Source organism: Empidonax traillii, unplaced genomic scaffold (assembly GCF_003031625.1).
Source record: "Empidonax traillii isolate 1590-97213 ecotype Southwest subspecies unplaced genomic scaffold, ASM303162v1 scaffold433:size1479616, whole genome shotgun sequence".
NCBI lineage: Eukaryota > Metazoa > Chordata > Aves > Passeriformes > Tyrannidae > Empidonax > Empidonax traillii.
This window is the reverse complement of record NW_020955626.1, coordinates 39211-65951: the sequence shown is the minus strand read 5'-3', so window position 1 is coordinate 65951 and position 26741 is coordinate 39211. Positions and strand designations below refer to the sequence as shown.

The window sequence follows — 26741 nt, the reverse complement described above, 5'->3', positions numbered from 1 at the left end:
TTCTGGCATCACATTTAAAAAAGTAACTTTTCTTCCATCAAGCTCCAATGACATGTCTGCAGGAATGGCAAGGAGACATTAAATAGATAACATAAATTTAACTGCTCTGATTCCCTCTACACCAAATGCAGACCCATAAGAATTCTTCAGCAATCCAAGTCTTGGAGTATTTTGCAATGATTTCTGCGTCAAAGTAAAACAACTGTGCCAGAACTGACAGGATTATTGCGATTTTAGGCACACACCAGGTTTGGTGGTGCTAGAACAACATGTGATCCATCCATCTTATCTCTAAGAATAGGCAATACCAGCCATTCAAGCAGCCAGCTCAGGAAGTGTTGTGGTGGGCTGCTGTGACTATCTAGAATAGATTATGAGAGAAAGAAATGGCTGGAATGTCTCCAGCAACCGTTGGAGTTCCCAAGAAGGTTTTTTCCTCATGGCAATGACTTTAAGGCTAATTAGAGGCAGAAAACCAAAATGGCAACCTACAAATTCCCCAGACACCAGGTGTTTACCAGAAAAATCTGTTCCCCAGCCAGACACTCTCCCTGTTCTCAATGGATTCCACGAGCCTCTCCCTACCAGACAGGAGGCAGTTTGCCTTCCCAGTGTCTGTGCACTTCTCACTTCTGAGGATTGGGGAGGATTAAAAAACACCTTCAAAGGGGAGGAAAGCAAGTATGGATGCTTCTTGGATCCATCTCAGCAACCCCAGAAGCTGTCTGAGAGCCACAGTGACATTTCTCACCGGGTTCTTCATGCTTCTGACAATCACAGAGCAGCATGTTTTCCTGCCATCCCGCCCCTCTCCAGCCAGCTGCCCACTACAAACACTAACATGGAGAACACTGGATTTTAATCATTCCCAGTGCAGTTTTGGTCCCTACCATTACACCTTTTTCTCAGGATGTTTAAGCACCAAGCATTGCAGCTATCATGGTTTCATATTCACATTATACTTTGCTAATACCAGGTAGAGTTTCTCTGCAATAAATGGTGGGGTTTTAATCTTTCCCACAAATAAGAGATCTCTGCACCATAATGTATCCTACAGGCAGCTCTATTCATATCTAAACCCAAGGATTTTTTTGGGGGGAAAAAAATTATGTATTTATTCAGAAATTAAATGAGATTAGTAACTTTGAAAGCAATTTACAAATAGCAATCAGCCACTGCAATGAAGGTCAAAATAAAAAGGACACATTAACAATTGAATATCTTCCCTCCCTTTAAAGTTTTAATACTGCATACCTGTTAATAATGGAAAATACCCCTCTTCAAGAGTAGCATTTTCAAAAATTGGTAGGATCCTTTGCTAATTCTAATCTTCTTTTAATAAAATAATTTGTTAAAAAGGATTATAAAAAAGCATGAAAATGGAATGCCAATAGATATGTACTGCCTATACAATAAATAGTTAATGTATTTTCTAAATGAATGATTTAAAATAGCTATTAAAGTAAAGAGAATGAGCTTATGTTTCTAGTAATGACTTCTCTGCCTCAGAATGAAATCTGTAAATCCCTGATTGCAATTTCACATCCCAAAAGAACAAGCAGTCCTGGGACTGATGCTTATTGCCTTTATCATTAACACTAACATAGCACATATGTGATTTTTATATCACTGGTTTGAATATTTAGATTTATACTTGTGTATGCTTTATATTTTAAATCTCACACAGCTATTCTGTCACAAAAATAAAGCTCTCCTTCAACAAGGCTTTTTTGTACCTACATGCATACATGTATACACAGACTTCCAGTATAACTACAATTTTATTCATAAGAGCACATAATGATTCAGGCTGTGATTGTTAATAAAAATGCATTTCTAACCATCAAATTTGAGTCTATTATTCTAAGTTAATTGCATTTGCCCTAAAGAGACTTGCGACTGGCTGTCAGCCTATTTGTGTCAGTTCCATTTTATTCATCAGTCAATCTTGTCTCCTCTTTTTTCACATCCCATATATTGATCAAATAGATTTGTTAGCATGCCTCTGCAGCTTTAAAAAACTTTTTGTTATTTGTCAGGTTTATTTGATTACTATATTAGTTTGAGTGTTATCTTAATTGTTATTTCAATAGAAAATAAATGCCCTTTGGTAGTCCCACAAGATTCCCATTAAATATAATCCATATAACAAGTTAGTGGATAGAGTGAATGTGGTAAGAAAATAAACACATTAAGCCTATTTTAAAAGGTGGTATTAATCTGCAGCTGTATTGTACTTGATCCAAAAGACAGAAATAGAAATAAGTACAGTGTAAAACAATTTTGATAAACATCAGTGCCGTATCATTGCATATTATGCTATGTATAAAATACTTTAAGAAAAAGATGTGTGATATAAAATAAACTGAGGTCGTATCTGGAAGAGTGGGGTTTGTGGTTAAATTTGAAATTGAATGATATTAAATATGGCTTTAGACACTAAAAATTAGGCTAGAGAAGCAGTAAGCAAAAGCAGGTGGAAACACAGTGTTATATGGGGCAAGTTTTTGGTAGGGAGCTTTTAGGAAGGCATTTCTTGCAGTAAAAGATAAGCACCTATGCATGGAGCTTCTTCCTCCATAAAGCTATGATACGCTGCTTAGTGAAATAAGAGTTAAGCTAGAGTTAAAAAAAAAAAAAATTGAAAAAGCATCCTATGCACATTAGTCACTGAGTTTTGGTAATGAATTCCAAACCCAAAGTTTTTACCTCAGTCTTCTCAAAGAGGAAGGTGACACAACTGGCTTTCCCATATGAATGTCTCAGAGACCTATCTCTGATACCTTCATTATCACAAGACTACATAACCCTGGCTCCTTGCCTAACCTTGAATCTGGGATCTGCCCAGCTGGTACCTGAACTTAAACGTTGTCAGAAATACACCCTCCTATTTAAAAAAAAAAAAAAAGGTCATATGTTTTAAGATAACTACTCAAGACATTGAAGCACTGATTTAATAAAAATTCCAGGAAGCAAAATCTTGTGCTTTACCTGTACTGAAGTACACTGACTGACCCCATTGCTTTCTGAAAGTGAGATGTGAAATTACCAAATTTCTTGTGAAAAGCTAAGTTCTTTAATTTCTTTGTCCAAGGTTAGTCTTTCTACCATCTAGTTGAGGAGTTGGGTTTCTGGTCTGCATAATCACCTGTAACCAGCTGGAGGAGAGCAGGGTGATAACAAAACCAGACTTCCAAAATGCAATTTTTTTCCTGGCTTGAACTCTTCAGTCAAGGTGGGATGACTTACCTGCAGGATGGGCTTGTGTTTCATTGATTTTTGTAGACATTTAGGCCAGACTGAACACCTACTATACCTGCCAGGTACAGCTGCTACCGTGACCAGCACCCTAAGGGGGACCTATCTCATTATAGCCAGAGCATTTTTATTTGCCTGTATCTAGCTGTGGATGCTTCAAAAGTCCAGCTCACAGAATGTTTTTCATCTGGAACCTTTTTATCAGTCTTTCAGACTAAACTACCATGCTAAAAACTTCAGATGCCCTAAAAAGAGCTCAGATTTGCAGTTCTCCTAGAGCAGTTAGCAACACTCCTGCGATTCAGAAGCACACAGTGTGGTGATAGTTTCAAGCTAAACTGTTATGACCAGCTAGTATGGAATATAAACAGGAACAGATGAGAAGAATACAGCCTCAACATTTGAGACAACAAAGGAAGAGTGAAATGATTGCTACATAAAAGACATTTCAAAGACCTCCCAGAAAAGCAGGCATAAAAATCCCCAATAAAAAGGCTCAGCAAGAAAACTGTCACACCCCCTAATCCTCAGCAGACTCTAACAAGATGTTCGCATGAGCCAGAGATTGTCTCCTTCCCCAGAAGACAAAAGGCACAGAAATCAATACTGTCTAGCATAGGATTAGGAGGCAAGAGATAGATAAAAAGGATTCCTTAACCTTACAATTAGAAACCCCAACTCTCCAGCCAAAAGGATAATCAGAAACAGACTGCAAACCTGTGTCACAATAATTGCTGCATCTTTCTTTACTCTTTGAAAACTGATACATTTTCTGAAGGTTTTTTTTATAATTTATTGCCACCCCAAGAAAGGTTTTGATGGCCACTTAGCTACAAACAACTGCTGCTACCAAACCACAATTCAGCACACATGGCAATAGCCTTATTTCCCATTCTTTATGGTTCATCCACCTCCAACCAAGCAAAAATTATATCACCAGTGTTCATACCAACCTCCCAGGAAACTGTACAACTAAAACCAAAATTATATGTAATGCAGTAGTCTTCTAACAAATGATCAGCTTACTGTGCCCTGAACCAGACACTTACACAGATTCTTCATGCCAAACCTGGCATCAGCATGTGCTCTGATTAAAATGGAAACAACTTAGTTGTTATAACGAGAATCTTTAGCTTTATTTGGTATTACTAATGCTTTTAAACAGAAGGCAGGGTACTGGCAAGAGTAGAAAACAGACTTGAAGGGGGAGGAAACCTGCAGGCTGGAAAGAAGCTACAGTCTCCAAGTCTGACCCTCCTGCTGTAGCTAACTAGTGACCATAAGCTCTGAGAGCTGGAGAAGTTTGCTGCATAGAAATTCAAGACTCTTTCTCAAGCTCAGCAAGGCAACCACAAGACACTGACAATTACATTTACAAAGCCTATATATTAACTTACAGTAATGACTTCAGCGCCCAACCATACATGCTTAGGAACTTTACACGTTCCCACTTTACAGAGGGTTAAACCACACAAGAATTAAATAGTATAAGCATTCATTAAGTGACAGAATTTAAGCAATTGCCACATCCAATTTCACCAGCCTTTCCCAGTTTTTCTGTTACCACCAGGAGAGGAAAATTCAAATTTCAGCCCCCCCACCCCCAGGTGCGGCACACTTGCAAACCATCACTCCATGGTCTTGTGATCCTACTGTCTACTGAACTTTAAATTTCCTGCCTTAAATTAATGTTCCCTGGTATTGTTCTGTGCAAGCTAGACACTACCTCAGAGCTGCCTCAGATTGTGCGGCAGATGAAATAATCCCTCTAAGTAAACTACTTGAAACCACTTAGGAAAAGGTTGGCAGAGATGCAGCTTGAACCATTGTCATTTGTTACAGAAAGACAAACAGAAGAATCATGGCTTGAAATAAATGCATGGAAAAAAAATGCACACGTTTCTGTTCTCTCTTAGTAAAGCTCAAAGACTGCATAAAGCTCAGCTTACACATTCTTGTAGAATGAAAGGGAGAAATGTTATCTACAGATTTCTAAGTAAACTTTCTAGATCTCAGTCCAGATGAGAGCAAGGAATTCACTCTGTCCCCAAAGCCTGCAGCTAGCAGTGTACCAGACAGGGCAACACAGGATGTGAATCATCAGGGAATGGGAGCAGAGGGTAGTGAGGTCTGCATGGTGCACAGGCAAAATAATCTCCTCACAGACACACAGTTCCCAAGGGACTCCAGGTCTTGCTTGGGGTGCAATGTCAGAGACTCACAAGCCTTCACCTACAAACACACTTGCCCCCATGCCATAGGCAGCTTCACTCTTCTCCTGAGGAAAGGCCAGCTATGCTTCCATCAAGAACCCAGGGAATAGGATCATGGTAGCCTGTCTGTTGTCTGAAAATTACTTCCAAATCATATTTTCCTCTTTTTTTTTAAGCAAGACATCTTCTGCTTGCCACTATTACAAGCACAACTTGTAAGTCTCAAGGTAGACTAGTATTTTCCACAACTTGTATTCAGATCCAGATTTACCAAAGAAACTGCAAAACATTATTTCAAGTGACCCCCATGTGGCACAAAATCCCACATCCAGTGGGATTAGAATGACACCCAAGTATTCAGTCATAGATAAGATCTACGTCTTCCCTCCAAGCAGAGGAGAAATGCAGAGTGCTACAGACATCATCAAGTTCTCTGTTTTGCCATTGTTACTGATGTTGAGACACGATTTGAGATCAGATACCATGTTGGTGAAAGCCAGTGCAAAACCCTAATATACCTAAAAAAAGTAGGAAGCATCACTATGATGACATAGAAAAATGAAGGTTGGTGAGGTAAACTTGAACCTTCAACATAACCTAAAACCACAGGGCAGAGAACTAGACTAGTATTATGTTTAATAACTTAAGCTGTTGGCTTCCACACCTGCAGGTCCAGCACCTTTATCTGTACCACTGGTAGGAGAGGGGATGTGATGAATCCTAACATGATGAGGTCTGTAATTCAGGCTCACTACCAGTCTTTGCCTCATTTGTGATCGTTTCACTGCAGATTTTACCCAGTTAAGATTGTCATTGTCATAAAAAACGGGTACAACACCTGACACAGCATACCCTGCAGCCAAACGTGTCCATCACCTTTAATGAGCATTAATTAGGATGGTCCCTCATGGCTCGAGGCAGAGCCATTTCACTGGCCAGGTGCATGAAGACAATTCAGACATAAGCCACCAAAAATACAGCAAAACCCAAACTTTACTCACTCAGAAGCTGAGGGTTGAATGCTGCATCACTGAGCCAGGATCCTCCAGCAGTCTCTGTTCCCTTGGCTGGGACAAGTGTTGACTGTATGAAAACTCCCTGTGTCCCCTGTGGAAAATACAGAATTACAGAATCATTTAGGTTGGAAAACACCGCCAAGATCATCTCAGTGAGAGACCAGAGGACACTAGATTCTTTAAAGGAAAGAGTGTCTCCAATTTCTATTAAGAACTGATTTTTTCCATACTTGTGAAGTCATCTAGGGGACTAAGCCTTCAGCCCCAATAGCTTGACTTTTCTCTGTTAACAATATAGTTTGGAAGTGTTTACAAAACACATATGTGGGATAACAAAGGCACAGCATCAGCTGAGGAGTTTTTCCTGCTTAGTGAAGCCTATCTTTCCCATTCGTGTTTTCTCAAACTGGGCAGCCCCTTAAAAACTCCAGTATGGCCTTCAACTTCCCAGCTCCTTCTCCTCACAGCACATAAGGCATGGCACCATATCACTTCAACTACTGAAGTGGCACATTCCATGCAAAAAGATTAGTTCAATTAGTCTAATTTCCTTGGAGGATGTAAGCAACACTGTTTACTTAATACTTACTGTTCACCAGTTTCAGCCCATCTTTAAAGTGAGAATATTTTTTGTATTAATGTTTTCTAAAGAAACATTTTAAGGTTTACTCAAAGTAGGAGAACAAGCACAGAAGTGCTGTACAGGGAGCTAAACCCATAAGCTCTGGAGTGGGAGAACAAACTCTTCACCATCATCTTCTCATGAAAACTGAGAAGGAACCCCACCAAGGTCAGCCCAGGAGCCACACAAGACCCGCTTGTTTCCAGTTCTAAGACCTCAGTGGGTTACTTTAGCGTCAGGCAACCCCCAAACCGCTCCCTTTCCAGAGCTGCTCATTCTGGACCTTACCTGAAGAACTGCCATGCCACCAGTCCTTCTCTCCCCCTTTCCTTCTATTAATCTGCTAAATAAGGAGCAAGGCCCATGACCCCCTCCCTTCCCAGCTGAGGATGTTTTCCTAAGTGAGTGTTCTCATGCCAATTCATACCACCTGAAAGCCTTTAGAAAGAGGAGAGATGCCAATTTATCTGCTTTCTACCCTCCCATTGGAGAGTCCCAGCTGGGTCCAATGTGGGACACCTCTCAGATTTTGGCAGTGACCTTTGACAGTCCTCACCAGTTTGGACAGGGCTCTGAGCAACCTGGGATAGTGGAAGGTGTCCCTGCCCATGGTAGGGGGGTTGAAACAAGATGATCTTTAAGGTCCCTTCCAACCCAAACCTTTCTATGGATCTATTTGTACTGTGCAAACACACATGATGCAAACTTTCTCTGCTAGTTAGAGGACACTGCTGGCCTTTGGTAGGCAAGGTCAAGACAATATTAATCTGCTCTGATAAAGCATGAGGAGGTAAATCATCCTCAGAAGTCATTCAGATGGTACTTTTGGCATTTCTCCCCCCCTGCTTTTGTTCTGTCAGTCTGAAGAGAACAGCTCGTGTGATGTAATTTAGAATGGAGCTTTTTTAAAGCTTTCACTCAGGAGAAGCTTTGGGAGCTCTGGGGGTATAGCTTAGCTCCGAGAAACAGAAAGAAAGCAAGTTTGCATTGACAGCTTGATCCCAGAGAGAGGTGGCTGCCTGCTTGTCTAACAGGTCCTCTGGGTCTGGATGAGGCAGAGACAGAGGAGCAGTCATATTAAGTGAACGCGCGCTGCCAATGTTAAAGGAACAATTACCATTATTCTGCATAGTTCACTGTTTGCTACTGCTATTTCCTTCAATAAAACCTCTTTTCACTTGCCAATTGGAGCTTGTCATGTAACAATATTTCTTATGCACAATACACATACTAAAATGCCCCTGTGTTTTTGATACATTTATAGTTGTTAACAATAGTGGTATAGTGACAGAAAAAAAAAAAAACCCGCACTTGCTTTGAATACAGAACAGGTTGAAAAAAGAACAAACCAGCGGCCCTGCTCTGAAGGATTAATGGGGGTTAGATTTTGCTAATCTGTGTTAAAGCAGTGATACTTCTTCCATTTCACTGATACCCATTTCTTCCTCTCAGGGCCTGGGCTGTGACCTCCTTGCTTGAAAGGGGTTGTACACCTGAGTCTCATACCAAAGCTTCAGTGATGGTTTCAGTGTGAGAGAGCTTAGAGGAGAGGGTTGGGCAGTCCTGAGAGGGACAGACAAGGGGTGTCACTCCTGGGGCTTTGGCAATCCTTGTGTGTTGAAAGTTGCCCAACAACCCTTTGATCCTTGTGCACGGTTCACAGGTTGGTGGGAGTGTGGTGCCCTGCCATCTACCAACACCTGAAACCTCTGGTGTTCACTGCTCACATCAGACTCCAACAAAACTCCTTGGCAGCACAGTTCCTGGTGAAGCAGGATAAACAGCCGGCCCTGGGGAGACACTGACATTTCACTGGAGCTGTGAAGTTCTACACTCCTCCTCCAAAAGCTTGGACAATGAAGGCATTGTGCTAGTTCTGTGCTTGCCAACATCACAAGGCCAGGTGGAAATGACCACAGTGAAGGTGCCACAGTGAGAAGAAATTACGTGTTTGCACTTCTGAGCAGGCTGAACCTAATATTTCATGCACCCAAAGGAACAGGCAGCTGTTCGGAAACCTTTGTAACACAGTCATGAGGAAAACTTTCTTCTGCTGTAAGATTCATGTTTTCTAAGAACACTATTTTCCTCTGAACAAGTTAATATACACAGGAAAAGACATCTTGAGTGTTCCTGACTCTCCTACACTATCCAGGAATAGTGATAGACTGCGAGTTTAAACACATTCTTCCACTGCACAGCGAGAGAAGTGTGTGTGAGAGAATGCTGTGAGCAGAACAGTTACCATGTTTGCCTTTGCCAGAGCAGGCAAGACTACGCTGTTTTAAGAGTACTTATTACATACATAAGTAACAGTGGATGTCATCTGTCTGCCCCCAGAATAGATGTTCTGCATCTTCGGGGCAGGCCAAAAAGTGATTTGTGAAAAGATGCACAGCATGAGACATCTTCTGCTTCAGATATCACTAATTGCTTTGTCTATGACTTTTCCTGAGGAAAAGAGCAAAGAAACCCAGACAAGGCTACCATACTGGAGCCTGATCCGTTGAGTTCCTCGGAATTTTTTCATTGACATCTGATGATACCGGATCAAGCCCTGGGGAAGATAAATAAGTCGTTTTCCTGTGCAGTCCAGCACAGACTGTTCTGCAACACCTGGGAAGGTTCTCAGTTGCCAATAAGATCAGTAATGTTTGTTGTATTGGACAATTCCAGCTTCCAGTTGTGTTCCAGCATGCCCTGCAGATTAGAGAGAAACAAATGGAAGCGTTTGCAGGGAGAGTCTCTAGAAGACATAAGACTCTCAAAGATTGACACTCACCATTGGGTTCAAATCAAAGAAAAGCTTTTATAACATGTTAGAAGACATGGGGTTTGTAGTCATATATTAGCATGTGCCAATTCACCACAAGTAGAGCTTTAAGGATTATCTGTGAGAAATGCTGCATCTTCTGTGATTTGCAGCTCTATTTCATGGTGTTTAAAGTGTTTGGGTATATTTTAAGAATATGTAAGGGTTTGATAGTGTTAATATACATGCTTTTAATGGTGTGTCCTCCCACCAAATCAAAATGCTGACAACCTCAAAGCTCCTCTGGCATGAGTGATGAGCAGGGATATCTTTGTGTCCATAATCGTGTGTAATACCTGCTTTGGGAATAAACTCTTGACTCAAAACTTCAGTGTCATACAGAAAGCAGCACAATTGACAAAGACCACGGGACATGAAAGGAAGACACTGTGCTGTCTTTTCATTGGAAAGTTCACAAGTTCTGCCTAGAGATCCCTCTGATATTTTCACTTCTCAGTAGATGCTGCTTACCAAAAATAAAACTGAGCATTTTAAGAGCTTTACAAATGTAATGACACAGGGATTTACACATAAATTTATTTTTTATGTGTAATAAACTCAGAATTTTCTGTTTTACAATATCTATAAATTTCCCAAACTGAACAGTGAACAATTACACAAGGATATCCACGGGTGAGACCTACCTTTAGTTATTCTGCCAGTGTATTAAACCCTGTCCACTTCTGGCTACTCTGCTCTGGTTAGGATTTTGTTTTGAAATTTGATCGTATTGGCAGACAATCTTAACCTCACTGTGTGGTGAGTGATTAACCATGAGAGGAGGGAAGGAAGAATTAATGCAGCAGTGCTGTCAAGGCAAGGACAATAATAATAATAACAATGATAATAATGTTTGTTTTTTCTTTACTTTGAAAACAAGATCACTTCCTATAAGACAATACATTAAAACCTCCAGTTCCACATTCTGCAGTGAAGAATAAGGAGAATTTGAGAGGTTTGAGTTAATCCTGCAAAATAAGCACTTGCCCATGAGGTCTGGGAAGGACTTGCCCCAGAACCCAGGGCAGGGTGGCCTTGCAGCCTCCAGGGCTCTGTGTGGTGCTGTGCTTCCCAAATCCCTGCAGCTCCAGGAGGGAACAAGCACTGGCATGACCCTGTGGTGTCTGGGGTAACCCATTGGCATTAATAAGAACAAACAGATTGCTAAGCCCTCCACTTGAAGGGGGAAGGACAGGGCAGGTTCAGTTTGAGACTTACTTGCTCTGAGATTTTTTATTATCCCCACCACACCACCTAAAAGATCCTCCCCATCCCTGGAAGTGTTCAAGGGCCAGGTTGGATGGGGCTTGGAGCAAACTGATCTAGTGGAAGGTCTTCCTGCCCATGGTGGGTGGTTGGACTTAAATGGTCTTTCAGGTCCCTTCAACCCCAAACTACTCTGTCATTCCATAAGATCAAAAAAATCCAAGCTGGAGTTTAAAGAAAACTTCAAGAATAACCACTCCATCTCAGAGGCTCCCAGAAAGTAGGATCTCTTTCAAGAGCTGCTGGAATAACAGCAGAGTGCCAAGATGTTCTGATCATAAAATTCAAAACAGGCAAAAGAAAAAAAAAATTACGTGACAGCAAACAGCATGTGAAATACCACCAGATCCTGCTGCTCTCTGGACTAACCCCAATTCCTTCAATGGATTTATTTCATAGAAGCCATTTCATACAGTCTCAGTGGTCAGGAGAGGGATACAGACCTAAAGAAAAACATGATAGGGAAAGAAAACAGTGGCTGGAGGAGAATTTGGGAGATCCAATCTAGAAACAAGGCCTGGGGTCCCCAGCGTGGCTCTCCTGGAGGATGCTCAGCTGTATCCTGCACCCACAGATTTCAGGGGTTGCCTTGCCTGTTGCCCAGACAAGGTTATATTTCTGCTGCAGTTAACACTTGATACCAAAGCTGTGAGGTCCCTGTGAAAATTCCATGATTTATCTTGGTGGTTATCAGGCAGGGGCTCCTGAGGACCTGATGCCAGGCTCTGACAGGGAGCAATGGAGAGTGCAGGGCTCTGGGCAGGCACCGGTAAACCATCCAGGGAACACACTGCAAAACCAGTTGTGACTTTTGCTCTTGTGTTCATTTAGAGGGTGAATTATGTCCAGTGTTCAATGTGGATGATGATGTCTGATGCAACAGGGACTTCTGAATTAGCACATAAAACCTTTTCCATAAAGTGTTCGGTCCCCCTTCTTGCAAAGTCGTTATAACCCTAAGGTGTAAGAGAACAGCATAAAATTCACACTGATCCCTTCAATTCTTTTTTAAGCATCCTTAAAATCAGCCTTTTTTTTTTTCCCTGCTATACATCTTACTTTTTATAGTTAAAAGTAATTTTAAAGCAAAAAGAACATAAACAATATACACTGACTCTTGACACTCCATTGCTTTTTTAAACTAGAATAATAAAAATTTGCAAATGAACAAAAGAGTGGGAGGAAGATATCTGATTTACAATGTTTTTGAGATAAAGAACACTATAAAAAAAGATCAATGTGAATAATAAAGCATTGTTAACTGAGTCATGACATTTCTATTCTCAGTGAAGATTTGAACAGTAGAGCTCTGCAAATGAGCACCTTGTGCCATTTTCAAAGTGGGAGGAAGACATATAATTATAATTTTTAAAGTGAAGAGAATTTAAAAAAAAAACTCTGTGAAAAAGTTTATTGAAAAACATATCGACATATCAATATGACATAAATTACTTTAATTTTTATTAAACTAGGAGGGGAGAAAACCTCTTTTTGAAGACTGGCTGCAGAAAGCATTCCTTGAAAAGAATTTTCTTTATTAAAAACTCTTTTGCTAAGATGAAACAGCACCGAATGTCAGCACTACCGTATATTTATTCTGTAACTCTTCCAACAGCTGAGATCTATAAAAGAAACATATTTTCAAAACAGTTTTAACCTCCATTGTCTTGATCATTCATATTAACATTTTTCGTGTCACTTATTGAAATCCCTTAAAGGAGCCTTTTATTCAGTCAAAATTAATGAAGCCGTTTTCTTAAACAGCCTCCAAAAACTAAAAAGGACGTAATGTTGTGCATTTTATTTGACATACGTTTTCTGCCATTTCACTTAGTTGTGTGATGAGAGCAATACTTCATATTTATGCTATCAAATCTGCAGAGAAAAGTGATTTTGAGAGAGAAGAAAACTAACTCTGCTCTTGCTGTGTGTGCAATTTAAATCCACAGCAAAAATACAGCATTGATCAGATTACTCCAATTGAGTCATTTAGTGCTTTGGCATTCCTGAAGTTAGGGCCCAGCTGTGAAATCATAGTTGGGGCCAAACATTGCTGTTAGGTGAGTGCACATGGCTCCCATTTTCTTCAAAGGGAATGACACACATGGCCAATATTTAACTTTCACCTCTTCCATTCTTCAACTAGCAAAGCCAGAACCAACGGAGTATATGCAGGCAATTTAATAGAATTAAGAATATAATCAAGATTTTCCAAGACTTACTGGTGATTTGGGATATATAATTCAATACACCTCAAAACGCAGATGCTCAGCATATTCTGAAAATCAGGCCATCTCGAATGCCTTACTTTAGGCAGGTAAAATCATAAATTACTCTGAGTATTTTGGCCGTTGGATCCTAACAAACTGGGTGTAGGATACCTTTTCAAAGTCATAAACTCCAATTTCTGGTTTGGCTGGGGTACCTGGGAGACTTATGACATCCCAACCCATTTTGGGTCCTGTTTGCACATACTTCTCCCCTGCCATTACCATTATGAAACCTGAACACAGTGCAGGTGCCTTTCTGCAACTGACCCCTTGAAAAAATTCAAGTCCTGGCTCTGCAGGTCCCCTGGGATGGACTGGGCTGCTGGGATGGCCCAAAAATCTTTGCAGCGTTAAGTGCCACAGAGAGAAAACAGGATGCATCCCAAAAATCTAGCTGTCCCAAGCTGTATGCAGATCTTCATCTCAACTCAAGGTCAAGTGGAAAACTTTCCTACCATCCTTGCTGACTCTCCTCTCCACTTTTCCCCAACTCCATCTGTTCCTCACCCATCTCCTTCGTTCCGCACTCGCCTCCCTCTTCTTCCTGTGTCCATCTGTTCCCTCCTTCCTCGACACAAGTTGGGGAAGGGAAGTAAATTCAGTCATTCACTGAACAGATTTCAAGATGAACCCCCTCCCTCTCCAGTTCTAACTTCATTCATCATGGTAAAAATTATAATGAATAGAAATGTTGAAGGTGAAAATTTATTAGGGATTGTGTTGCTTTCTTATATGAAAAGCAGTTAAAGCTGCATATAAACATTGGCTTCATTCATTTTTTCTTAATATATGGTATAATTAGCGAGAAATATTAGTGGAAGTGCTTGCTATGCAGTCCATCAACACATGCCTGTCAGAGCTTAGGATCTGGGCCAAAAGTTTTTGCCAGTCCTGTGATAGATTTATAATAGGCCTATAGAAGGCTTTACAGTTAGCTGGGTCACTAATTCATGAAGTTAAAACGTATGCAATGAGGTCAAAAATTCACTATTGATAAAATACCCCCTCCCGGGATTGCACCATTAGCTTTGTTACTGCAACAGCAAAATAAAGTAAACCCAAAGCTCCTGTGAATTACCAGTCCATCATCGTAAATCAGAAGCGAAGCACTCGTACGAGTTCATGATGTCATATGAAGCCCGAGGTATATTTATAGCCTTGTGTACTATTTCCTGTTTCCTTACGACAAAAATAAACAGTCTCTAAATCCCCTGCATCCTTATGCCTGAGCTCAGCAAAATGTAATGGGCACGAAACTATGAAAGCACCCGTGATATATTGGTCTGGAGCAGCTCTCTGCTGGCCGGCTGTGGCGCCCGCTCTCCCTCTGGCCTCTCCCACGTGGATGAGAGCAGTTCCCATGGAGTTTGCTCCATCTGCTGCACTCACAGTAGGGATGGTTCCACACCCCCTCCTGCTTTGCCTCCCTGACACTTGGAGAGAGAAGGAGAGAAGGTTTAAGCCTCCAGGCCCTGGGCATGGAGTGCGTGGTGTGGCAAGAGCAGCCAAGGTGGGAGGAGCTCGGCACCCACATGGGGACCTGGGCTTGCCACCACAGGGACCTTGGGTATCTTGTCCACCAAGACTGCTAAGCCATGGAGGTTGGAGCATGGACTGGAATTTCCTCTCTCCTCATTTGCTGGTGGTTTTGGAATCTCATCTAAGGCTTCTCTGGTGTCTGGGTGTGGATGATTCCCCACATTTCATTGCATACCTCCCAGTGCTCAAATTTTCTATTCCTACCTGAACTGTTGTATTTGCTGGTGATCCTCTTCATCTCTTCCCAAATGAAACTTTCTCTCTTGGCAATTTGTTTTAATTTGGCTTCCTTTCCAGAAATGACACAGAGGGTGACACAAACAGCGCACCGTCCCATGTGATCTGCCCCTGCAAGGAAGCACACTTGCTTCTGTCTGACTTCAAAGCACCACCTCCCAAAGTCAATGACTGTTGCTAAGTGGCTGAGGTTGATAGCTGTGCCAAAACACACATTTAATTACATCTATCCCTCTACAATCTTGTTTTTTTTTCTCCCACCAAGACAACCGTACCAGCTCCCTGCCTCTCCTGGCACTCCCTGGGGTGATGCCGAGCAGCGAGGACCATCCAGGTAAGCTGCTGGCCCCATATCATGTTGTGCAGAGATACCCCTGGCATTCCCTCCCATTGCTGCTGGAAGACAATTATGTCCTTTAAACTAGCAAGAAAATACATCTTGTTTCTCTTTTTACTCTTTCTTTTTCTTTAAACATGCCCATTGAAACCTGAGGTTTAGGTTTCATCTTACTATGAGTCTTTTCAAACCAGCTGAGTTCAGATCAAGCCATTATACTTACAAGTTATTATCCATCAGGTCTGATGTAGCTCTGCCTGCTTCCTCTCGGGGCTAAATGGACATGGCACACAGCTCTTCCAGTGGTGACCATGTGGTATATTAAACAGACAGGCAGTGACAGCAGTCCATGGGATAACAAATGGCAGGGGGAGTAACCAGGAATTCCTTTGGTTCTTTTGCCGCACTGATACACCAAAATACCTCATGGTGAAATTAAAAATTGACACGTCCTAAACTGCTGGAGTTTTCCACACAGTTTAGAATTAACCCTTGGGACTCCTTGCCACAGGGGTGGGAGGCAAAAGGGCTACTGCCAGGATGGATTGGGAACAAATGCCACTGGCAGCCACTGCCACAGACTCCCTTGTCCTTTGCTTGTAAGATGTGGAGGAGCCCCACAATGGTGATAGATCAATTCTCCTTCTCTTTCATCTCCCCCTAACCAGTTGCTCCAAGAGCTATTTGGATTAGACGCATTGCTACAGTCCCTGTCCAGCAGAACAGAGCACTCCTTATTCCCCCTGTCCCTTATCAAAACCACACTTAGACTCTTTATATATACCTCTATAGAAAAACAAATTTCAAAAGCATGCCAGGAAACCCCAGCCTCCTGTTCTCCAGGACTGCAAGACACTGGTTTGTGTCTAAAGCCAATGAAGAGAAATAGAAGTCAGGGGACCTACTGCAAAAGCCAGTCTTGGTATCACTGCTCCTCCCTGATAACCAAAGGGATCTGGGACTGGCTTCAGTGGAAAATAAGTGATTTACTTTGTGCTTTCAGAATTTAGACACTGGTGAGTATTGAGACTATATCTTCAATACAAACAGGGGTGAACAATCCCAGTCTTCTGCTGCAACAGCCAAGGCAAGTCCCAGCTTCCCCATATGAGGAAGAAAGTTGCTACTTCATGATACTATTTAAAAATGGCACATTGTGGGGGTGTACCTTTAGATGCCTCTGCCTAACAGTCTAACACTGAATAGTCTGAGATTTCTTCATCGTGATGCATTAATTTTTCTTTTTAAATTCACTTCAGTTGACGATTTCTACATGTTAAAAACACAGAAATTTGCAGACAGCTGAAGCTGAACACAAGCTCACAAAGGAAGTAGCAAAGCTTGACCCTCTGCCTATCTTTTATTTTAATTTAATTTTTTTATATTCTCAACAGTAATCAGATATTAAAATAACATCAGTTGTATATATTTTTAAAGTTTATTTGTCTGCACTTATTTGTTCCAAGCTCCCAACCTACTACTGTTCCATTCAGCAACAAACTATAATAGAAAAAAAAAAAGTGCTAACCACCTTTTTTTTTTTTTTTTTTTATGCTGGTCTAGCATAATCTTTATTTCTTCAGACACTTTGTGCAAACATTAAATTGATAAAAGACATAATGTAGATGGACCCACAGCTGAACTGAAGGTAATTGCACACAAATGAAATGGAGACCTATAATTGTACACTGCTTTAGCCTCTCCCCCAGTGTTTTCTGGAAGCAAGGATCTCACTTGTCATAGCAAGTTGCTTGTTACGGTGATTGCATGAAGACTTGATCTAGCTGTACAAGACAAGTATAACATTACTGAAAGGGAGCTTTTCAAACTAAGAGTCTGACACTAAAATGTACTGTATTTTCCAAGATGTAGTATGCTTTAACAAACAGAAGAGTCCTTGAGTGACAGCTTTTGTTATCCTTTTGTTTGACGGTGCTGTATTGAAAAATTCAGGTTATGTCTATGCCTTTCTATTTCTGGTTTTGATTTCTCTTCAACAGCACTTCAAGAATAAAAACTGACTCAAAGTATGAATAGTAGAAGTCAGTGGATACAGTAAATGTTAGTCTGGCATTTACTGATTACCTCTGTCTGATTTTTTTTTCAGTCTCGCTTGTTGAATGCTTAAATGCATTCCATGGGCCATTGTATTGTTGTAGAACTGGGGAAGTCAATAGATATATTATGAAGTAAAACATATCTAGTTTGGATTTTGGGGCCAATTATGAAAGTGGAAAATTATAGTTCTTCTTGCCTAAGCTTCTGGATCTGATCCGTGTGTGCTCAGTGGCTCAGCTCTCAGTCTGGACAAACAGGATCCATATGTAAGATTGGCACCTGAATAACAGGTAGGGCATGTGTTTTTAGGACTAACAAATCAATTATTATCCAATAAACCCAATGCAAAATGGGACATTGCTTCCTCTAGAGCTCTGCTGCTTCAATTAGCACAACTTTTCCTGGAAATAGTTTGTTATTGAATGAAAGTGCAGGAAAACTTGTGGTATGTCATTGATTTATAAACACTGTAAAACAGTGATTACTCCACATTTAAGTACATCCAAATGCATGAGTTTTCACATTTTGGATTGGAGAGGCTGGCCAAGAAGCCAGAGAGGGAAAAAGGAGAGCTATATTTACTTATTCTGGTGGGAAAACCATCAACAAATCATCACAGATGGGCAAAGCCAGATATGCACAGCCCGGCATGCTGGTTTCCTATGACTAAGAGTACAACTTGCAGGGGAGAACTGCTGTGCTTTGCACTGCTGGGTCACACCCAGTGGAGCCACCACCTCTCCTGCCCTTCCCAAGTCTTGCCTGTGGCTTTCCTTCATCATAATGCTCACAAAACCTGACAGTTACAGGTTTCTGAGACTCCTCTCTGTGCCACTGCTCTCTTACTGTCTCTTTTCTTCTACTTCTCTCCATCTCATCATTCTATCCCTGCCTGAGGCCAATCTGTAAACTCTCCAGGACAGGGAAATTCCACATTTCATTCATAGTAGACTTTGTCATTATTGCAAGTTCAAAATCAAGCCAATACATCTGCCAACATACAATTTTAAAGCAGTGATTTAAATATAAAATTAAAATTAAGATGATAGTTTGGTATTTCTGCATATCCTCTCCCAAGGTCCTACTCTACTAACCTTTACCTTTCTACATATTTCACCATGTAAAAATGACCTAAAATGGCACAAAATTTACAATGAGACAATGAGCATAAATTTAGATGAATTGCTCAGTCATTCTATATATAAATAGAATTATAGAAATCACAGAAGAATGAGCTCAGAAGGGACTCCAAGAAGTCAGCTCGTCTCCTTGTTCCACAAACCAGTGTTAGCTGCAGTAAGAACAGGTTGCTGGGGTCCATGTCCAGCTCTACATACTTCCCTACCCTTGCTGGGGACTGCCCTGGGGACCTCCCACGATGAGGAATTTGTTTCCTGTGCAATCCTAATTGCTTCTCCATTACTCTGGCTGTGAAGTAGAACACAGCATCCTGCATCGTTCTTTGCCTTCTCTCATTCAGGGCAACAAAGCCCAGCTCTCTCAGCCTTTGCTCGTACAGAAGCTCTTCCAGACCCTTCACATCTTCAGTGGCCTTCACAGGACTTGCTCCAGACAGTACTTAGACCTCAAATCCTTGCTTGTCCCCACTTCAAACCTTGTGGACCCAGTGGTTTTTCACTTACCTTGTAATTCATCCATTCCACCCACATTTCCTCCGCTTGGCTGCAAGGATGGAACAACTGTAGTCTCATCAAGGTTTCACTCTCTGCCAGCCTTTCCTTGGCTTTTCTTTGATATATATCAGAGGTCAAAGGTACCTGAAAAACAAGAGATATGCAGGGTCTCTTTTCTGGGTCCTTTGCAGCCAAGTGCAAATTAACCACTTTAGAGCACTTGCTGTCTTTCCTCTCAGAAAGCAGTATTTGCAAAACTGAGTTGTTTGTAAAGATTGATTTTCTGTATGTAGCTCAAGAGCAAGCATATCACAAGATTTAAGTAAGATAAAAAGTGAGGCTGTGCTTGATGTGAGGTGCAGGAGTTAATCAGCTGTAGATAAGAACTGATGAGGTTTTATCATCCCCGCCACAGAGAGAATGACTGTGTTTCTTGGCCTCTTGATCACTTCAGAGAGTGAGTGAAACTATATATCAACCCATGTTTATCTGTGCCTGAGAAGTTCTTCAAGAATAAATTGAACTCAGAACTCTTCTTAACCTTTCCCCTAGTTGGGGCTTAAAATTAAGCTCTCCCTCTGGTTTTTGAGCTGCCTCTCTGGCACGCTGACAGCATGTGAAGTATCCCATCTCCTCGCTGACTTCCAGGCCAACAACACAAGTGGGGATGAAGTTATGAAATAAGGAATCTGGATGTTAAACAGAGACCATCTGGCTTTCTTTGCTACAAGATTATGAACCATGGTGAGCTGGCACATCTGCATCAAGGTACCCCCTACGTGTACATTGTTGGCTGTAAATTTAGGGAAAAAATAGAGTTGCTGTTGAAAAATAACAAGTTAATTGTTTTACCTTCTTTTATATCACAAGTTGAAGCTAGGATAACATACTCAAAATAGATATTAACTGAAGCAATAGTTCTGTTCTCTCTCAAAACCTGATCCCACCCAGTGGAAGTAAATTATTACTTAGCCTTTAAGTCCACTGGGTTTAAGACAAAACCTTAGAAGGCAAGTTCACAAATACCTATACTATGAATGAACCTCTGTAAAGAGACTGAAATCATTAGGTAAGAAGGGTTAGGCCTTGAAAGTAAACAACTGTAGGTTTGGAAATTCTGCATATGTTATTCTTTCAGATCTCTGTCTTGATATCACAGTCTTTTTCTTTTTTTTTCCCCTAAACCCACCAGACAACCAGCTTACAAATGAAAAACACACAGATGAAAAGCCTATGAAAGGTATTGTTATGAGTTCTGTCGCAGAATTCAGCATCACAGACGCTTCATCAAAGGGCACCAAAAATGAGAAGAAATTGTCAGATGCGAGCAGATCATCCATTGCTTCCCTGGAGAAATGCAGAGAATTCACTTACATTGAAGATGACGCATCAGTACATCAGAGGGACAGTGACGGTACGTTTTATAACACAGATCACATTGGAGCTGGTTTCTAAATAATGCCCATTGCAAAAGAACTCTGTGTATCCAACTCGAAATTACATGTTGAACAGGAGGTTCAAGAACATCGCCAAAAGCAATGTTAAGTTGCCCTGCAGACATTTGTGTGGTAGATGAGATTCTCTAGAAGATGATCTTAAATTGGCAGTGATATTAAAGTCATGCAAGAGGAGCGTAGGGCTTATTGTGCCACAGAGCATTTGTACTTCAGTAATGAGTGTTTGCACAGAGGTACCAGAGTCAGGATCAAATAAATGCTATTCCTGATTATTCCAGTGGATGTGAAAAAAGGCTCTGTGAAGTGTTTTAGAAGTTTCTTATGTGTGCCTTTTGCAATAATGGATTAGTGTGTTACATCCAGTGGAGCTGGGATCTATTGTGTACATCATTTAACAGTTCCCAAATAAGAATGTCTAAATATAGCACAATTAAGTGCCATGCTATCCAGGAACCAGTAACATCTCTATTTTATCACTGATCCTGTATAAAAGGGATGTATCTGATACATCTATTAGAATGTACTTAATTTCAGTGAAGGATCTGAAGTATTTATTTTATTTAGAGGACTTGTTCTCTAGTCCAGACACTCCCTATTTTCTGAGTTTGCTGACTATCTCAACCATTACTGGCACACAGGTGTGTACCATGTGATGCAAATAACAGATTTCATACTCCTTAAGAAAGCTAAAAGTGAAGGAAATTAACAACAAAAAAAACCCCCAATCTGTGCTCAATTAATAATGTTAAGGGCTGGATGGAAGCCAAGGAAACCAAAGGAAGCCAGATTTGTGGCTGTCACTGCATACTCAGCTCACTCTACTCTGACAACTTACTGCTTATTCTACATACGTGAGGCCAAATCCTGTTTTCTGGTGCATGGAGAACCCCTGAAAGCAGAGAAATAGATGAGGAAATTGATGGTTATTTTGTTCTGTGCACTCAGAGAGGAGCAGACCCACATAAGTCTCACTAAACGTGGCCAGTGTGGCTTAAGTGAGCACTGGACCATGGTTGTTCGGAGAATCATCCCTATAAGCAGATGCCACCAAACAAGAGCAGGAAAATTTAGAGATGAGGCATGCTAGAAAAATTATTAGAAATTCTTCTTTTGTGCTAATTAATCTACTAATGTAGAGAATGAGAGCTGAGGTCATTGTTCTCACTGAGATAAACGCAGTAACACTGTTTGGCAAACAGCAGGGAAAACAGAGGGGAAAACAGGAGATTGCATCTTCTTTTATGCATTTTGTGGCTAATTTATTTTCAAATATATAAATGAATGCATAGGAATGGATGTTTAATTGCTAATATCTATTATTTATATACATTACCCCACTTAAAACAGGACCAAAAAGCCTCACACATGCAGATTTTTCGAAATGTGTTACATCCATTATCACAGTTCATGGTGTGTGCTCTGATGGGAATTTAAAAGCATCTTTACTGCACATCACAGAGTCTGTGCTGAAACATTACTTTATTATTAAAATTTTGTGCTTTTTGTGTGCTCTCTTTCCTGGATGAAGCCCCAAGAATTATATCTATTCTCTCCAGATTACATAAGCACCATTATGGTTAACACATTCAAGGGAAAAAAACCTGTTATTAGAAAACAGATCTTTGGAGAGGGAAAAAAAATTGAAAAATACTTAATTAATACATAATTTTGAATTCTGTCTCTCACATCTATGTATAGGAAGGAAATTTCATAAACATAAAGATCTAAAAAGAATAGTCTTAATTACACCAAGGACTGCTGAATAAAATGATTACATTTTCTACAGTGTAAATTTCATACAATTAAATGCAGCAGTGTCATCTTATTAAATGTTTCAATTTTATAATTATTTCAGTTCATTTAGTTAGAAAAAAAATATAAGCATGAATTTACTAAGTATCACCGAAATCTAGTCATTCTTATTCGACAGAACTGACTTAGAAGTTAGTTGTGCTTGTCTGAACATAAATAGATCTTGACATATTTAAATAAGTATTAAAATTGATAACATTGGTGATGATATGACACTTAGAAAGAAGTTCAATCATATGCTATTTATTCTTGCTACCTGCCTTAACTGCTTATTTTTTTAAATAAAGAAGCTGGATTTTTTTAGATTTTGTTTTTCAGCAAGAAAGCTTTTTTTTTTAAAAAAAAAAAAGAAAGAAAAAAAAAAAAGAGGAGCATAATTCCGGAAACTTCCTGGCAGTGAACTTAATGTTACGTGAGATAGAAAATGCCACAACAGAACCAAAGCAGTTGAATGAGTTCACAGTTAGTCATCCTAGGGCAAGAAATGTGGTTATAACCATATGCTTTCCCGAAAGAACCAATGAAAAGACATTCATGTTGTTGAAGGCATTTTTCCCTTCCAAAAACAAGAAGGAGGGGGGGGAAAAAAAAAAAAAAAAAAAAAGGAAAGGTCTGGGTCTTTGTGCTCCAAGTGGATTCACACAGTCGGATTGTCACACCTGCTGCACTCGAGCAGCCTCCCCAGATGCTGGGGGAGGCTGAGCAGTGGGGAGTCAATTAGTTGACTTTTGAAGGGAACAAACATAACGAGAAGTTTTTACTCGTGGTGACCAAGTTTTCAGGAATATTCACCGCCTACAGACACACAACCTAGATGACCTAGTTTCCAAATTTCTCCTCCTTTGAAAAATTAACATTTGTGACTGTAAATGGTGAGAACCTCATTTCGGTGGGGAGGTAGAAGGACCCTGGGCTGAGACTTGACGAGCACAGTGCTCTCTGTGAACGTTCTTCTCCAGACCTGCTCTACCTCCCTGTCCTCGGCTAGTCATTAAGCATTTTTAGTGCAAATTCTTGTGAAAATTAAAACAAACTCCAGTGTCACACGTGCTGGTGTCATGGTTTAATCCCAGGCTGCAACTCAGCCCCACGCAGCCTCTCATTCACTGCCCTGCTGCAGAATGGGGCAATCAGGAGGGTGCAAGTGAGAGAACTCATGATACAGTTTAATGGGACAGAAAAGGAAGACGACAAATAATAACAATCATGATAAAATAATTAGAATATGCAAAGCAAGTGATACACATTGTACTTGCTCACCACTCGCTGACCAATGTCCAACCAGTTCCTGAGCAGCAACTCCTGGTCCGTTTCTCCCTAATTTATGTACTGAGCATGATGCCATTTGGACTGGAACATCCCTCTGGCCAGCTGGGCTCAGCTGTCCCAGCTGTGTCCCCTTCCAGCTTCTTGTGCCTCTCCAGCCTCCTTGCTGCCTGGGTACGAGAAGGTGAAAACTCCTTGACTTGGTATAAACTCTGCTTAGCAACAACTAAAATATCAGTGTGCTATATCAACATTATTCTCATCCTAAATCCAAAGCACAGCACTGTACCAGCTAAAATTAACTCCATCCCAGCTGAAACCAGGACAGCTGGTCAGGCAGAACATGTGGCATCTCAAACCAGCAGCATTTCCAAACCCTGCAAGGCTGCAAACCCCCGCTCAGAGCATCCCTAGTGCCTGAAGCTTACAATGCAAACACTTTAGGAGTATAGAATCATGGAATAATTTACGTTGAAAATGACCTTTAAGATCATCCAGTCCAACCATAAATTTGGTTCAAAGTGCTTATCCCTCCAAACTTCACTGCCACAGAATATTTCCATTCAAATTATTTATACAGAGATATTGTTTTTCCAGACACAAATATCATAGAAAAGAAACTTTTCATTTGTCTTTATAGAAGTAGTTATCATCAATGTATTTTTAGCCCACCCTGTGTGCTCCTTTGCATCTCGTCTCTGTGTAGCCACTCAAGCCTAAACCTGGGTAATCCAGCACGTCCTTGTTCTCATATCTCCCTGCTTTTCCTCTCTCTTAGATGAATGTGCAACTCTTATCCTGGCCTGCTTGTTCTGCCAATTTTGGGACTTTCTTATAATGCTGCCTGATACCTGTGAACATTGGCTGACAGATACCTGTTGTCCATCCAATAGATATTACCAGACCTCTGACGAAGACCACGGCAACAACGACTGCAACTGTGACTGTGACATTGATTGCAGCCTTTTTGAGTCCTGCCACGAGACTGGAGAATGCCTGGAACTTGCCATGGAAATTTCTGAAGTCTGCTATCGCTAATAGGAAAACAATTGACAAAATTCCTCAAAGCTACCTGAAAGTGAACTGGCAAATTACAAAGGAGATTTTTTTTTTTTTAAGATATTAATAGTAACCAGAGATTTTACCAGTGAGGACTGTGTGCATCTTGCTGCTCCCTCCTTGGAGGTCTGTATATCTGTACCGTTCTGGTTCTGTGAATTCACAAGCTGCTGAAACCAATAAAGGACAAAAAAGGGTCTTCTCCTTTGCCATAGATGACAACAGAATTCCTAAGTGCCAAGCATGCCACATGCTACATCCACTGTCAATCCAAGGCTTTTATAAACCTATAATCCCTTTAAACACAGATTTCCCCATTCATAAACACAGGACAAATTAGGACATTATTTTAGGACTGATATATACATTAGTTTATCTTCTTAATGGATTAATACCTAAACATGTACTACACATTGTTGATTATTATAAATAATTTATGATATAGCGTCATTTTATAATTAAAAATTTATTTATTCAATCTCTTAGAACACACTTATATGCTCAGTTTAGGTAGAACAGAAAATTAAATGAATTAGAAACCATGCTAGTGGTAATTACAGCAAATGTTGCTAAAATCTCTGGTGAGTTTTGTGGAGGAAGCATTTTCACAGGGTAGTGCCATTCGACAGTGTATTAATGTGTGTGCCTATGGTTATGTAATAACAGGTTATGCCTATTGTTCATTAGTTATAGGAAAGGGCTCCTTAAGTGTAATTAGCCTAAATGGGAATTGACTGCACGCTTCCAGAGGAGAATTACACTGTGGATAGTCAGTAAACTCCTTTGCTTTATTTTCATTTGTAAGATTTCTGCAAGCAGCAGAATATTGTCACCTATTTTAGTGCAAACAGGCATCTCCACCTGTGCACAAAAGATTACAAAATGACAGTATCTATCCTGGCTGTGCTTTCAAACTCCCTCTATCTCTTTCCTGATGGCAGGTCTGATTAATAAAAAGGAAATACATATTGCACATTACACATATGACAACAAAAGCACGTAAATTCAGCTGCCTGAGGGTGCAGAACACAGGTATTAAGCACAGAGGAAAACACAGAGTTGCTTGCTCATATTAGATATTTATAGACTAACACCAGAGACAGTGTTTGCTTTGTACAGGCACTAAAATTTCTCCCTAAAACCCCACTGATCCCAGTGCAGAAGTGCCTGGGGAATCCCAAAGCAAGATCCTGAGCAAGATGCTGGGATGCTGAGCTTGGCTGAAATCATTGAAGCCTCTTGTTTATTAACCAGAGTAATCCTGATAGACAAATATTTAATGGGAAAAAAAAATTCTTGTGAATTACCTTTTTTTTGCCTCTACTTCTGGAAAATTTCTGTCTTCAAACCACCAAAAAGTAATAATTAGAATCACTAACAATCTTTGTATAGGTGTCTTAGTGACCAGAGGACAACAAACCTCAGCAATGCATGGAGCAGCCCAGCACACCTTGTGTCTGTGCTCCTCCCAGGACACTGGTGGGGAGCAGAAGAGTTTTGTTTATTTTGTGACCTCACATCATGAGTTGCAGCCACTTGAAGGGACAAGATCATTAGTCCTTCACTGCCACACCGGTGCCAGCCTGCTGGCTGGGTCTGGATCCAAACCCCAAAGAACTACCCACTGTCATTCAGGAGGCACTGGTTTGGGACACCCACCCTGGGCTGGGCAATGCCAAGTTTTAATGGTCCAGTTTCCATTCTCCCACAGATTTTTGATCTGAAATTTTCCAGTACTGAGCCTCACAACTAAACTCTCAGTGCAAGATATCAGGCCACAGAGCCTTGGATCATTCTATACCCTCTATCAGGGGTTATCCCTGGCAAAGTGGCATGTGGGTGTGTATGAATAAAAATACCGAGCCAAGGCACTTAAGGGTCAGAA

General features: G+C 40.7%; 1 protein-coding gene across 1 annotated transcript in view; it reads left to right on the top strand.

The window, feature by feature from the left end:
- Positions 1-25202, top strand: part of MDFIC2 (MyoD family inhibitor domain containing 2) — a 42313-nt gene extending 17111 nt beyond the window's left edge. Inside the window, exons 2-4 of the mRNA XM_027894537.1 lie at positions 15499-15567; positions 20455-20676; positions 24576-25202. Coding sequence (XP_027750338.1) covers positions 15499-15567; positions 20455-20676; positions 24576-24835 — 551 coding nt within the window. The 3' untranslated portion in view covers positions 24836-25202. The remainder of the gene's footprint in view (positions 1-15498; positions 15568-20454; positions 20677-24575) is intronic.
- Positions 25203-26741: the final 1539 nt, after the last annotated feature.